The 17,362-nt window shown below is 32.2% G+C and overlaps 1 protein-coding gene across 25 annotated transcripts in view; it reads right to left on the minus strand.

Annotated features, from left to right (window-relative positions):
• Window positions 1–17,362, minus strand: part of LOC127072651 (regulating synaptic membrane exocytosis protein 2-like) — a 100,176-nt gene that overhangs the window by 60,907 nt on the left and 21,907 nt on the right. For 21 of the 25 annotated variants that reach the window (XM_051013206.1, XM_051013199.1, XM_051013200.1 and 18 more), the window contains 2 exons: window positions 5,349–5,568; window positions 3,534–3,723 (listed from right to left, as the gene is read on the minus strand). The exons of 2 other annotated variants lie outside the window; for them this stretch is intronic. In XM_051013206.1, coding sequence (XP_050869163.1) covers window positions 3,534–3,723; window positions 5,349–5,568 — 410 coding nt within the window. Of the gene's footprint in view, window positions 1–3,533; window positions 3,724–5,348; window positions 5,569–8,386; window positions 8,470–17,362 lie in introns of those variants that run through there. 2 more of the 25 variants (XM_051013225.1, XM_051013215.1) reach the window with 2 other exon arrangements.

Below are 17,362 nucleotides of genomic sequence, written 5' to 3' on the forward strand. Positions count from 1 at the left end.
AGAGAGAGACATAGAAAGGGTGAGAGAAGGAAAAAGGAAGGGGATGAGGGAGGTTTCTCGAGGCCGTTTTACGAGGTCATCTAATAAAGATAACGGATAATCGAACTGTCGTTACCCGTCGGCCGCACTCGTGCCGCCAACGAATTGACAAATACATACGGTCGATCTTCACCAAGGTAGGAAAAACTATCGGGAAAACCGAATGAAAAGTATGAATGTATGTATGTATGAATGCATGTATATATGTATGAATATATTTATGTACGTATATATTTATGTATGTGTGTACGATACTAAACGATGATGACTGCAAAACCCTTTCCCATCTACCCCTTTCGATCATAACGCCATTTTACTTCACTATACGTGCAATTCGATCGGCAATATGTTTGACATTAGAAATAACGGAGAAGACAATATTTATGACTGTTAAAGATTTAATTAAATTTTTTTAATTATATATGTATATACACACACGTGTGTGTGTGTGTATAGGTGTATATGTATGTATCTAAATATATATAATGTAGCATATATGATATGATATGAATTAAATATATCATAAAAAATATATTATCGATATAAATAAAAAATATGTAACATATAAAAGGTATACTATCGATATAAATAAATTTTATTATCATATAAATATAATATATTTAATTTATAGACAGATATATTTTTTATTTATTTATTGCCGATCGAGTAAAACAGAAAAAATAAAAAATGTATATATATATATATATATTAATTTCCATGTTGCGTAAATGTACTATTGCTAAATAAGTAAAAAGTATCTATGTAAAACATGTAACGATAACAACTCCTATTTATAACACAGCCCATTTAAGTTCTACGTAATGCAATTAACTTGAGAAATAACGTAGAATAGTTCATATCTACATATATGTATCTATGTAGAATGAAAAGTTTGGCTAACTGATTCGGAGAATTAGCTAACAAAAAAGGATGGGTGGAATAGGGGGGGTGAAGATGGGGAAGGACGAACGAACGTACTGATCGAACGCGGAGAAATTGCAAGTTTGATGAGAACTCGAAAGAAACATAACAATGAGACTAGAACTATGCTTCGAAAGTTGTTTTCATCTTTTTTTTTTGTTTTACTATCAATCGAACACGAAACAGAGTGAAAGAGACAAAGAGAGAGAATTAATTTCTTTTGACGAAAAAAAAAAAATAATGATACTTATTATTTCGATTACATCATTCATACTACATTCAGTACATTAAATAACATACAATATTTATTTTTTTATTCTTTGATTATTTTAACGATACGTCGAAATAATTAATATTTCAAGATCCATTGTCAATTGTCAATTAAATACGTAAACGAATTAAAGAATGTATCTACTATGATTTTAACATAACACGTAAGTAAATAGTTCGCGTTAGACGTACGAATAATAGCACCAAACGACGTATTTTTATGACGATAACGACGATGACGATGACGATGAGGATGAGGAAAGGGATAACGATGAGACGGAGAAGAGAGAGTACAAAAAACTAAAGCGTACCAAGCCTTTCAAGCTCGAAGGAGTTAAAAAGGGTTTATCGAGCAAAAGAGGTTTATCGGTCACAGAGCTAAAATATGTATATGTATGTATGTGTATGTATAATATATATATATATTTATATGTATGTGTGTACATATACGTGTATACGTGTTTACGGAGAAGTAGAGGTCATCGAAGAAAATTATTGGTGGGCGATACTAAGGGAACTTCTACAAAAAATAAAAGAAAAAAAAACATTTTTGTGAAACGAAAAGAAAAGAGACAAAGACAAAGAGAGAGAGAGAGAGAGAGAGAGAGAGAAAATAAAATTACAAATGTCGTCTTCGAGGCGAATGCAAAAAAATATTCTTTAAAGAAGAATAAAATTTTATAAATAAAATAATATATATATATTTTATAATAAATGAATTATATAATATTTTATAAATAAATTAAATAAAAAAGGAAAATTCTTTTCCTTTTTATATCTAAATTTCTTTTTGGAAAAGTGCGTAATAATTTCTCGCGAAATTAAAAAGAAAAAACAATGGAGGATATCGAGAGAAAAAAAGAGAGAGAGAGAGAAGAAAAAAAAACTTATACACGCCACTTCTAAAGGGTAGATAAGTAAAGAGATTAAAAAAGAGAAAAATGGCGAGCAGCTAAGAAGCGACACGATAATATCGGACAACAAACGAAGTGGCTGACTTGGTTATTGTTAGAGTGTGACTATTCGTCGATATGTACGTTTCCGCAAAGTCATTGTGTGTATGAATCAGAAAGAAAATATTACAAAAAAGAAGAAAGAGAAAGAAAATAAATAAAAGAATAAATCAATAAATAAACAAATAAAGAAGTAAAGAGTCAGGAGAAGAAAAAATAAAAAAGTAGAGCAAAGAAGAAGAAGAAGAAGAAGAAGAAAAAGAAGAGAAAAAAGGAAAAAATATATTTAAAAAATATAAAAATAGACACGAAGAGGACGGAAAAGGACGTGTACGAAAAAGAAGTTATTAAAAGGAAAAAATAAAAAGTAAAAAATGTATTCCATATTGGACGACAGATCAAGATCACGATCACGATCATGATCTAAATCGATTATGTTAAAAGCAAGGGAGGAGGAACTGTGAGGATACAGCAACGACTAATCTTGGTGGACATTTTTTTTTTTTATTTTTTTCCTTTTTAAGAGGATAGAAAGGAATGCGGACTAATGACGATCCTTATCATCTTTATCGTTTATCGTACATCGATTGCCGCGAATGCGATATCTTCTCGAATGATTCGCACGATACGAAAGTTATTTTTATAGTATGATAAATACATATACATACATACATACATATATATATATGTATATTACAATACATACATAGAATATATTCTGTATATCACATACAACATACATAATATTCGTTTCTTTCGAAAAAAAAATACTAGATATAATTATAGGGAAAAGAAAAAAAAAAGAAAAAAGAAACCCCTTTTACTCGATCGACCACCATCAGCACAACCACCATCAACAACGCCGCACCAATACCGAGTTCAATCGGTTCTCTTCCTAGTGAACCACTAGAGCGAGACCTTTCAAATCCCTCTCCCTCTCTCTCTCTCTCTCTCTCTCTCTCTCTCTATCTCTATCTCCTTTTTTTACTCTCGATCGACTTGGAGAAAATCTTTTTTTAGATCTTATCTTTTTTATTTTCTCTCTCTCTCTCTTTCATTTTTTTTACCTCCACCCTTATGATCTCTTTTTTATCATATCACTTTCCCTCTTATTTATCTTTTCTTTCGTTTCTACATTTTCGTACGAATAATGTAAATAATATAAATGATTGACATTTAACAAGTCGTCTTTCTTCCCGGTCGATCGATCGATACAAATTTCTACGCATCTTAATCTTTTATTAATTTTTACCTTTGCGTAATTTATTTTATTTTATTTTTCTTTTGTAACTTTTTTTTTTTATTTTATTAATTCATTGCTTCGATGGAAAATCAATCTTCAGTATGTACCTTGGACAGATCGTTCCTGTTGCTGTCCTCGCTGCTCGTGAACGTACTTGATGTCTCTATACCGGAATCTTTGGTTGTGCTGTCTTGGCTACCCAGCTGATCGGCCTCCCATGACCAATCCTCCTGAGGACTGCCAATATTGGTCCCGCCATCGAATCGAACCGTCTTTTTTTTCCTCCTTTCTGTGAACCTGATCAGATAAAGTCACGCCATAGATTTCTTCGCTTTTCTTCTTCCGCATTCTTTTTTTCTTTTATCTTTTCTTTTATCTTTTCTTTTTATTTTTCTTTTTATTTTATTTTTTTTTTTTCGTCTGTCTATTTAATTCCTCACAAATCTCACTTCGTGCACTTCGCGTTGTCTTTTTTCTCCCTTCATTCGTTTTTTCTTCGCGAGCGACTTTCTTTCTTTTTTTTTCTTTAATTTTTTTTCCTTTTCTATACTTTTTTAATTCTTTCTCCATATCTTTTTTTCTTACTTTGTTCGTTCTTATTTTCTTTCGTCGACTCGTGCTACCGTACGTCTTAACGTAATCAAGTAATTGAGTGATCGAACTCGTCGGTCAAGGATCGATCGATCTTTCCTCTTGATACATATTTATCTCGTTTATTCGTTTAAAAGATAATTTGATAAATAATATGAGAATGTAATCTTATTGGATTTATATATATCTAACGTTGCGTTCGAGTGACCAACGAATTTAACGAAAGTAACGCAATGAATTCGAATCTATTTTTATTTTTAATTAAAAATCGTTTCAATTGAAGAAAAGGAAAATTTGTTTAAAAAAAAAAAAGAAAAGGAAAAGAAAGAAGAAACACACTGAGGTAAAACGATCGTTTTTGTTAAAATTAATCTTAAAACGCGATAATAAACGCGTCGATATTCGAGCGAGATCGTTCGTTCCGATTATAATTTTACAATGATCCTATTAAACATAATGCATTATCGATCGATATATAATCGAAGTAATAAAGTACGATTAATATCGCGTTAAACCACGAACTATCTCCATTTTCTAAAGGTTACGATCCATACGCTCTCTCATTTTTAGATCATTTTCTTCTAACGAGTTCTTCAAGCACCTTGCATTGACAAATTGTACGCATCGTTGTCACCTCCGATGTCTTTAATAATAAAACTAATAAACAAAATAAAAAAGAATAAATAAAAAAATGTAAAAGAAAGAAAATAAGCGAACGTTCGCATACTATCTATCACAGCCTCGAAACTTGCCAATTATAGTTGTTCAAACAAGTGATCACGTATTTCGATTCGAGTCGAACTAGTCAAACGAAAAAAAAAAGAACAAAAAGAAAGAAAAACTCTTTAATCGATCTTAATCGTCTCGCTTTAACGATTATCACGATTATTAATTAAATTAAAATCTTAATATAAATATTATTACAGATTTATTATTTTGCACTCGTTTTTAATATTAATTCGAAACGTATTAATTTAGAAAATCGACGTAACTACGTATCATACGAAATCGAAATCTTCTTCGTTCTTTTCATTTCTTCTTTAGAAATTTTTAAATATTGATAGAATTATAACTTGACGAATAATTTGTAACTTATACAAATTTATATCGAGAAATTATAATACGGAACGATTTCGTTTCGAAAATCGACGGCTGCGCTTGTTTCGATCTCCCTTCGATATTTTTTTTCTTTTCTTTCATTTTCTTTTCTTTTCTCTTATTTTATTTATTTATTTCCTTTTTTTTTCAAAGATATCTACTCAAAAAGAATTAAACTTTGTAACGAATAAAAACAATTATGGCGTACGGCAGCACGACATCTTGAAACGCACCTCCTACTATCGACACGCCATTCGACGCCATTCCTCCGGAAACTCCGTTTGACGATCGTGTTCTCCACTTTTCGCGGCTCTCGCGGTGAATGATGACCGTCAAATTTGATGCTGACAGTACTCTTGATGGGATGTTGCCCATTGTGGGAAACATTTTTCCCACGTGTATCCTCGCTCGCAGCCATCATCGGATCATCCGCGTTCTGGTTATACCCCTTTCCTATGGTATACGTATTTACGTTCATCCAACAAATTTTCTTTTCTTTTTTTTTTTTTTTTATTTATATACATATATATATATATATATATATATATATATATATATATACACATAATCTTTTAACTCCGTATTCTCGAACCTTTCCCTTCGAACATTTCTCAATTTTTCTGTGATTTATTTTTTCAACGTGATATCGAAGAAAAATAAAAAAATAAAATAAAAAAAAATAGAAGAAAATTGATCGTCAAAGAACTGTGTCACGTTAGTTGTTGTAAATATATTACAAACACCTTGAATACCCTAGCGTGAAAAATTTTGTTGAATTATATTTTTATAATCTCCCTCGATAATATCGTAACAATGTTGCAAAAAATATATTTCCTAATAAGACTACGCTCCAATAGATAAAATAAAAATTTCAATTACGATTCTTATATACTTTTTCTTGTTTTCTTTTCTTCTCTATCAAATCGATTAAACATTGTTTCTTCTTCTTTTTCTATTTCCTTCTCCTGTCACGTCATCGCATTTTCAACGAGTATTTTCATCTCGCTGTACGTAGTTACGCAACGAGACAAGTACTATCACTTTGAGATTCGAATTTGAAAGCTGGAAACATCTTCTCGCGAAAGACGCCGTCAAGAGGTCCTCGCGAACTTTATCGTTCAAATTTCACGCACGTCATGACCGCAAAACGTTTGTTTAGAGACTGGAAGGACTAGTATAGTAAATATTGTGTGTTTCATCGTATTGAAACATAGTATAGGCTGTATAACGACTAAGGAAGGAATAACGGGCTCGTGTACGTGCGTGCCAGTGTTTGTATGTGTGTGTTTATATATACATTTTTTGTGTTGTATCTTATGTGTATATACGTATGTGTACGTGCATAATTGTGAGATACGGTATACATCTAGATAATAGCTATTATATAAGACACAAAACATGTACATATATTATAGATATAAAATTGTATATACATATATATGTGTGTGTGTGTGTGTATATATACTCGTAAGCATTTACGATTTGCCTCGATGCATTGACACACACAAACAAAGAATATTTCAAGCGATTCACAAATAACGTTAAATTAGATATATATATGTATAGATTCTACATAGTCTGATTTTGTGAGTGTAAAAATAATGATACAAATTAGAAAACGTATACACGTATGAACGAGAATAGTAAGCTAGTTGAGGATAAATCAACTCGAATCGAAGGAAATTCTCAACGTTCTAATATGTGTATGCTGACTTTATTAATCCTCGTACGATTATCTCTACGAAATGTCTATATGCATGTATTCGACTTTTAAAGAAAACACACACACACGTACGGATGCAATTATTTTTAAGAAAGAGTTAGAAAGATAACGATATTTAGAAAAATAAATATCACGTTTCCTACGTTTAAGATACTCTTCATTGTTATTCAACGAATACGTTTGTTATAAATATAAAAAAAAATATATACATACATAATATATATATATATATATATATATATATATATATATATTTATCATTTTATCTTCTAGAACAACAGACGTAACACATATCACATAGAAAGAGATTATCTTTCGAAAGAGGAAATCTGGAATCGATCGATGAGTGATATACGTGTTATGTATGGCGAGAGAGTGAAGTGTGTAAATAGACAAGAAGAGCATATCTGTGCACGATTCGTAGTCGTCCAAAGTAGAACAAATCAAATCCGTTACCAATTCTGCCGAGCGGTCGCTGCGTACACAATCTCTGTGTCTCAGTGAAATGTAAAAAACGACGAGATAAAAAACAAAATAAAAAAATATATATATACATACAAATATATATAAATGATCGTTGTTGTTCGTTAAACGAGAAAACGATGGAACCGCGGCGGACACGGTTACGCGTGCGGACTTTCCGCGAATCCACAGATTTATGCGTTCGTATAAACAACGTTAAAAAGTGGAAGGAATAAAAATAAATGGAAAAATAAAAAATACAAAAATACAAAAAAAGAATAGAGCAGTTCTTTTTCAAATTCGACTGTCGCTTCGATTAAACGTTGTTTTCGCGATCACCGATAAGGGGTGAAGGAGAGAGAAAAAGGAAGAAAAAAAAAAAAACGAAATAAGCCAGACGGAAAAATCGACAAATCGTTAGCGCTCGTTTACGTTCGTACGCGTTTTAGGTGTTATGTGCGTCTAAACTCACAAATTTGGCGAGGAAAATCACGGCATGAAAGGAAACCAAAAAAATGATGGGACACATGCGAAATGAGAAAGAGAAAAAGAGAGAGAGAGAGAGAGAGAGTCCCATTTTCTTTTTTCTTTCTATCTCTCTCTCTCTCTTTCTTTCTCTCTCTCTCTTTCTGCCAGCATCTGTCGCGATGCTAAGGAAATAATAATAAAAAAAAAGGAAAATCCAAAAAAAAAAAGAAAAAAGAAAGATGAAAACGAGAACGTGGTGACAACGATCTTTTTCCCTTTCATTTCGAGACAAAATTTTCTTTGTAAAGATTCACGCGACAGTACGCACGACCATTTGGCAGATGACGTATACACACATGCATACGCACACACAGAGAGATATACATACATAGATGTGTATATATATATATATATATATACTTCTTTGTGAATAAATATTAACAAATTATACATATATATACATATATATATATATATGTGTGTGATAAATTAACATACACACACACATATGTGTGTATGCGTGTAATAAAAAACGATCTGCCTTATATCTATATATTTAGGTATATAGTGTGTGTATTTTGCATTTAGGGTTAATAAAAAAAATCATTAGGTAGGTACCCCGAGGAACTGCCGATTCATTCTGTCACCAGACTTCTCCCTCGTGCTCCTGGAAGTGACTACCATGGACGGTGGTTTCTCTCCTAAAAACGGGCAAATAGACGGATCTCGCATTCAGACATATTTCTTTATGTTTCACGTTCGTACTTTCTCTTTTTTTCTTTTTCTTTTTAATTATTTATTTTTTCTTTCTCTTTCTTAATTCTTCTTTTTCTTTTTCCTTTCCCCAGGCTCTTTAATCTAAAATCTTTAATTAATCTCTTTTCGATTCTTACGCTAAAGGAAAAAAAAAAGAAATTCGAAAAAAAGAAGAAATTTCTTTTACAAATCTTTAATGATACTTTTTTTTGATTTCATTGTTTTCTTTTCTTTTTTGTTTCTTTGTTTCGTTTCTATACACTTTTCGCCTGTTAAATTCATTGAGAAAAAATAGGATTAACAGAACGAAGAAATGTTTGTTGTCGTTTGTGCTCGAAGAAGAACACAAGCTATAACTTTTCACGAGGATAGAATAAATCGTTTCTACACTCTTACGAACATTGAACGAACGAACGAAACTGAACTTGGACAGCTTAAAATGTCATCGTCGGAAAGCTGAAATATCATACACACACACATATATATATATATATATATATATATATATATATATATATATAATCACAAAGTGTCACGTTAAGTCGTTCGTCGTCGACTTATATTTTATAACTACACCTTTTGAAATATTACGCTAGAACATTTCACTCGAGATACTTTCGAGAACGAAACTGAACCTTCGACTTCTCAATCTTACGATCGATATGTCAACCTAAATAATCAAAAAACAAAATCAACAATTTTTCTAAATAATAATAATAATAATAATAATAAAAATAAAAATACTAAAAATAATAATGATGACGATGATGAAAATAATAATTGTAATAATAATAATCATCATCATCATCAACATGATCATACTCATCATTATAAAATAATGATAAAAGACAAAAATTTTTAATTGCCATTAAATAAAATGTAACATTACGACAAAGAAAAAAAAAACAGAACAAGCACATCGATCGTCGTAAGATAAAAATTTAATAATAATAATAACAATAGTAGTAACAATATTAATAATAATCATAATCATAATGACAAAGGACAAACATTTTTAACTCTTCTCTTAAATAAGAGACCTGTGTAAAATCAAAAAAAAAAAAAAAAGTAAAGAAAATAAAGAGAAGAGAAAAAAAAAGAGAATAAGAAAAGGATCGATTGTAGGTCAATCGCAAAGAGAAAATAAAAAATTCTCGATATAAACGGATTCGCATATCCCTCTTTTCTCTATTTAACACTTCTCACATAAATAAAAAGAGAAAAGAAAAGAAGGAAAGAAAAGAGAGGGAAAAAAAAGAAAAAAAAAAAAGGGAAGAGGAGTAAATGTCGCGCGATCGTAAAAAGTCGCCGTCGAAATCCATTCCCGGCCGATTATCTTATCGAAGTTCTACGAGAGAGTAAAAACGAGCAATTAAACGTTCCATCGTCGCGCCAGAAGCATTATCACGGTCAAATAAACGCGAGGGAAAGGAGTGAAAGTACGAGGGTGGTTATGGGAGGAGTTTCGAAAGAATAGGAAGAAAGAGAATTACGTGAGTGAGTGAAACCAGAAGAGAAGGAGAGAGAGAGAGAGAGAGAGAGAAAGGAGAAAGGGTAAGAGAGACAGAAAGGGTAAAGAGGGTAAAGGTTAAGGGGTAAGGGGTAAGGGGTAAAAGTCTCGTTTGCCAGAGCTCGTATATACGACTGTGGTCTACGATAGAGAGAAGGGTGGAACGGCATAAAACTGACAAATTGGATATACGATCGCAAGTGAGGAAGATCCACGACCACCCCTATATCATTCAACGATGGCTTCATCCTTATTTCACCGTTCCATCCTATAACATACGCACGAGAGAGAGAGAGAGAGAGAGAGAGAGAGAGAGAGAAAGAGAGAAAGAGAGAGAGGGGGGAGAATGTATATGTCTACGTTTCTCACTTCTGTCCTATTTAATGACAACTCGGAATAGTGATAAAGAAATAAGGATTTTATTATTTGAAAAATTTAATTAATCAGTTATTAATAAAAATATATGAATAGATATATATGTGTGTGTGTGTGTATATGCGTTACGTATAAACAACAGATTGAGCAAATAATTGTTAATCAATAGAAATTTTACAAGAGTATATTTATATATAAATTATATACGTATATACACACACGCGCGCGCGCGCGCACGCACGCACGCACAATATGGTTGAACTGATTTCGAAGGGGAAAAAGATGAAGAAAAGAAAAAAAACGAGAGAGAAGGAAAAAAAATGAAAAAATTGTAAATACATGTAGGAACGAATTTTTCGTACTAATCGATAAGAAAGATAAAGAAAGGAAAACAAGATAACGTTCGATAGATACGTTTGGATATATATATATATATACATACTACGTATATAGTATATATATAGATACACCGAATAATAACCACGATGGAACAAAAAAAAAGAATATAAAGCCGACGCGTTTCTTCTAACGTGTTCATTCGATGAATTCAATACACATTCAAAGCACGTATCGAAATCGTGATTAGAGTATGTTATCGCGAGATAAGTAGAGGTTAGAAAAGATAACTGAAAAGAAGAGAAGAGGAAAATAAAAAATGAATGAAAGAGAAAAAGAAAACGAAAAAATGACCGAACGATCGTTTGCTCATAGACGAAAGCACGACGACGGAAAAGTTCTAATTTAAAAGTTAGATATATAAATCGTTCGTTCGTATACAGATGCCTATTTTTTTTTCTTTTTAATTTTCTTTATTTTTCTTATCTTGGTCTTGGCTACTTTTTCTCTCTCTTTCTCTCTCTCTCTCTCTCTCTCTCTCTCTCTCTCTCTCTCTCTCTCTCTCTCATTCTTTTCATTCGTACTTTTACCACGAGCATATCGTTCTAACAATTACTAATTTTTACGATGCAAACGAGACTTTCTTAATAAGATCAACGATAAGATTTTAATCGTGTCAATTAAGGAATATAAATCGGGTTGCGATTTAATCGGATTGTTTCCTTTTTTTCCCTATTTTTCTTTTTGTTTTTTTACCTTCGTTTCTCTTCTACGACAAGTATATAATATTATCTTTTTTGTAGATAAATATGTAATAAAAAAAAGAAAACCGTACGAATAAAGAAAATAGTAAGAGAGAAAGAGAGAGAGAGAAAAAAAAAGAAAACATCAGAATAATTTAAGAATATCCGTCTAATAGAAAAAGAAAAAGCAATTTTTTATCGTAGATGTATGGTGTCCGCTTTTTTATTTATCAGCTGGAAGCTAAAATTATAATTAGCAATGAGAGACTTCATTGCCGCTTCGTTGAAATCTTATTCATTCGTTTCTCTCTTTGCATATATACATATACGTGTGTGTATATATATATATGTATATATATATATATATATATATATATCGTCTCTCTATTTCTCTTTACTCCTAACAAATAACAAGATCATTCACAATAAAGTAAGCGAGACGACGATAAGGAATAAATAGTATCTCTCTGTGACGGGAACGATCAAAGCGAACTAGAAAGAAAATATATATATAATATACATATATATATATATATATATATATATATATATATGTATGTATATGTATATCGTTATGGGACGATTGCATGACGATCTCTTCGATAACGACGTAATTACAGGATAAAAGTGTTCGCTCGTTGTACCGTGCGAAACGAATAGAATAAAACGAATAAAAAAAAAAAGAAAAAACTGTAACAGAAATATGTGTGTGTGTGTGTTTATATATATATATATATATATATATATATATATATAGAGTATATGTATGTATAGAAGAGATTCAATGATAGCACGTAAAAACATGATACTCTGTAGAATTTTCTTCTTCTTTTCTTCTTACTCCTCCTTCTCCTACTAATTCTTCATCTTCTTCTTCTTCTTCTTCTTCTTCTTCTTCTCCTCCACCTTCTCCTTCATTTTATCCAAGAATCCTGTTTTCTGTAAATCCTCGTTATAAAAAATGAAGAAGAGTCTCACTCGTATTTGTGTTGAACGCACACGAGGACGATGACACGTCTCTTTTTAACTTACCTCACGGAAGAAGAGTTGAAGAAAAATAAGACACTAACTAAAACTAAAAGCTAATCTAATTTTTATATATATATAAATAAATATATAAATATATAAATATATATATATAATCTAATCGTACTGTGCATCTCTACGAATGGGAGCAACAACGCCGTCCGACCAAACAAGAGGATGATTCCTTTTCGTATCTCTTATGTGACACGCGTCCTCTCGCAAAACTATCGACTCGATTATTTCTCCCCTCTCCCCCACTCCCATCCCATCCCTATTGTCGATGAAGTTGTTAGAGATCGAACGATAGAACACGACCAAGCTGCTATCGCTTGTTTTGAATCTGCGAACGGCAGATCAATCCTAGATTTTATACGATATATAGTTTCCTCACTTTTATTTAAATATATTTATATATATATATGTACATATATTTGTTTATATGTATATATATGTATATGCATATGTATATATATATAAATATATAAATATTATTCTCTCTTAGGACTCGTCAGTCATTTATTATACCCAAGTGCAATCGACTATTTTCAAAGCACTCTCACAGTGTTTCACAATATTGATATCAATTTTAAATGTACGCATCAATTTTTAATGTAATATATATATATATATATATATATATATATATATGTGCGTTTGTGTGTGTGTTTGTGTAAAAAATAATAAGAATCATATCAATCTATATTCTGTTAAAAATCTGCAAAAAAGTTCAGTCCTCGAGAAAATAATCCTATTGTACCAACACTACGAGCTACTGATCGTATCAATTCGAAAAAGAAAGAGAAGAAGAAATTTTTCCAAAACTTGTGACAAATTAAGGTATGAAGGCTGAATAACATAAAAAAAAGATTGATCCTCAAGAATACTACTGATCAATTTGTATCAATAATTCTTACTGATAATCGTACTTTCTACGAAAATTTCACCCTTTCGCCCTTTATAGCAAATTTATATCAGATATCAAACGCTCAAACTTTTTTTTTTTTTATAATGACTCGGTAAAACGAATGATTTAGCACGGGCGAAGTTGAAAAAAAGAAAAAAGAGAGTAAAAAGGAAACAAAAAAATAAAAAAAAAAAAAAAGAAAAGAAGTAAGTGACAAAGAAATAAAATGAAATACGTATCTATCCGTGACACAAATGCGCTACCGTGTCCCCATTATCAGCATTTCGATGGAAGATCAGTGGCTAACACGCGGCTCGGCGTGACTCGGCGCGACACGGTACGGCCCTTTCGACGATGCGTGTCTTTGATATGCACGATCTCCGCATAGCGTCTGCTTTGGCCATCCGCATCGTCCGTCGTGTATGCACTGGCTAAACGAGTGCATATCCGAGATGTATATATATATATATATATATATATATATATATTTTATATATACATATGTGTGTTGTATATATTTATATACACACTATATATTATATAATATATATATATATATATTGTAAAAGACACGTGCACACAATGAAGACAAGAGAACCACCAACCGCTTGGCCACCCGAGAGCAGCTTTTCCACGATTCAGCTTACATTGTACATACCTATGCAATACCAATGTGAATCGTTCCACCTTTTCCTATCTTCTATACTCTCTCTTTCTCTCTCTCTCTCTCTCTCTCTCTCTCTCTCTCTCTCTTTCTTTCTTTCTCTCTTTAACCTTTGCATCAATTATTTCGATCCAATGTTCTTTGTTCAAAAGCTATGTGTGTGGATTCCCGTGAAGTTGTATGGTTCCGTGTCTCGTTAAAGTAAAACTCATTGAAAAGTTAGAAATGAAGGTTTACGTGATAAAGGTTTAAGTAAATTAGTATAATAGTAGTAATAGCAGTGGGCGTACATAAATAAGAGACTAAGATAAATCTGTCGAGCGCGTGGGGGGAGCTTGATACTGTTATTACGGTATATCATCGTTCTACGATATATTAAAATCGTTATACATTCTTTTTTTTTATTTATTTATTTATTTATTTATTTATTTATTCATTTTTTTTTTTTTTATAAGAAACGATTGAGAAAGATGAATAAAAGATCAGTTTGATTTTATTCCATTTGTTCTTGTTTATTATTATTATTATTTTTTTATTTCATCTTTTTTTTTTTCTTTCCTTCTTCCTTTTTTTCATTTTCTTCTATATTCCTTTTTTTACTTTTCTATTTTTCACAATATAACGAAGGAAAAATGGCTCGATCAATTTTATTGGAAAATCAGAACCCCGGTGAGATGCCCTATTGGTGTGGTACTATATAAATGCATTTAATATAGAAGCCTTTAATAGAAGCCACAAACACTCTCGGACTCGATTCCCTCGGCAACGTCACAAAATTACCTATCTATAGTTTCGCGAGTATTGAATCTCATTGAAATTGGAGAACTGATCGGTCGCGTTCGCGCCAACCAGAGCTATCGTCATCATCGACTATGGCTTATATGTGCCCGGAATCGTCGAGTGAATGCATACAATTTTCAAGCTTCATAAAAACCATATTGCTATTCGTGTTGATAAAAAGTAAGAGAGGAAGAGAAAGAAAGAAAGATAGAAAGAGAGAGAGAGAGAGAGAGAGAGAGAGAAAGTCAAAGAACGAAGGAAATTGACGTATATATTTACGTACGTCCTTTTTTGTACGTAGGAAGACTCTAAGGAGATTTCAAATAAGTAACAACCGGTACGCTACGAGATTTTGTGTACTAAGGTACACATACACATACACGAATGCATATTATGTTTATATATGTGTGTGTTATGTGTATATATATATATATATATATATATATATATATATATATGTGTGTACCTAGTTCAGTGAATAGGTGAAACGTATGGAGGAAGTAAAATGCAGGGAAAATCTTTTTCGTTTCGTCTCCGACTTCCTACGATTTTTTACTTTACCTTTAACAGAGTGAACAAGGAGAATATAAAGAGCGAGCTTGCAAAAATGAGATGAAAAAAGGGAAACAGAAGAGAGAGAGATGGAGGAAGGAGAAAAAAGAGAGAGGGAGAAGATCGGAAAGAAGGGGGATATGTTTGAATTCGCCCACGTGCAGCTGCTGAGTGACGTCATGACGTGTGCGTGGGTGTCTCGCTAGGGGAAAAATAGTGAAAAAAGAGAGAGAGAGAAATTAAAGTAGGAGTAAGAAAAAAACTGAGAAAAATCGGAAGTATGACAGGAAATCTAAAGAAAGATAGATAGATACACAAAAATATGACCGAAATTGACAAAAAGAAAATATATATATATAGAGAGAGAGAAAGAGAGAGAGAGAGAAAGAAAGAGAGAGAAAGAAAGAGAGAGAGAGAAAGATGTCTGCAAAGATCAATGCAACGACGACGAGACCAAGAGTGCAGAACATGAGAATTCCCGCAGGATATCGAACGGTATGCCGTGATGCACGATATCGGGTAATACGATCGAGGATATCTCGCGTGCCGAACGAACGATACTGTCTACGTTCTTCTCTACACGTGGTGAACTTCGACAAAATCGAACTATCAAGGGAGAGGGTAAACAGCTAGAGAGAAGGAGAATCACCCGATAGATATGAGAAATCTTCAAACGGTCGAAGAATAATATTAAATATTCGTGATATTAAAAAATTGTAGGATTTTTCTGATTTGGATTTAAGTAATCAAAGGTTCCTGTGAAAAATAAGGGATTTCGATTAAAGTTTTGTTTCTTTTATTTTTTTTTCTTCTTTTTTCTTTTTAAGTGCAGTCGGTAATATAGGAATCGATCGTACCGTTTGTACACGCGAATATATAGATATGTATACGTTTTCGAACTATCCACCACCCTTCTCTTTTTCTCTCTTTCTCTCTCTCTCTTTCTCTCCCGAGGACGAATTTTGTATCGATTAAGGGAGAAAAATTTCGTGGAAAATTTTCCTGCCTTAAGATATATATATATATATATATATATATATATATATATATATATAAGAGTAAAAAAAATTTTTTCCGTGATTTTAACGGGAATTATACGTCGCGCAAAATGGAGTACATTATACATTATATCGGACGACCTTCGATGTGTCGGTGAAAGGAAGAAGAAAAAAGAAAAAAATGAAAAAAGAGAAAAAAAGGAAGGTATATTAAATAAAGAACGAGCAGGGTTACAAAGGTAGACGAAGAGAGTGTGGAAGAGTTTATTCCTGTCTTCGACGTACACCTATCTCTCCTTCTCTTTCTCTCTCTGTTTCTCTACCGACGATGTGCACCTGGATGAATCGGTTCACGGTTCGCCGATCTCGAGTCTAATCAACTGTGAAGCACGTACTACATATGTATGTATGTATATGTATACATAATACATACATATGGGGACACGGCTACCTACGTACGCGTCACCTCCTCCATTGTCGCCTCCACTATTTCTATTATATCTCTCTCTTTGTACCCTTTCTATTTATCTTCATCTAGATAGTCGAACAAAGAATTGATCTTCTCGTAATTATAAAATATCTTATTATATGATTACACCTATTCAAGCTTTATTTAAACGACTAACTATCTATAGAAAAATTCGACGGAATAATATACGTTATCATAGATTTTTTCTCGAGGACACCATAAACTTTTAATAAAATTCTGAAAGTCGTTGATAACCCAATCCTCATCGAACGTGTATGAGCGATACGATACTGTGTAACTCGCGATTGCATTGTATATCTATGTGTACATATATATATATGTACGTATGTAAGTACGTGTATCATGCTTGCCTGGAGGATGCCTGGATCGATAGAAACTTGTCTTCGTGTCGCCCTACCTTCGATCAAACTCCATGCAAACCACCGACGAATTCTCTTTCTTCTCTCTCCCTCCCCCATGA

This window comes from Vespula vulgaris, chromosome 2 (assembly GCF_905475345.1).
Source record: "Vespula vulgaris chromosome 2, iyVesVulg1.1, whole genome shotgun sequence".
NCBI lineage: Eukaryota > Metazoa > Arthropoda > Insecta > Hymenoptera > Vespidae > Vespula > Vespula vulgaris.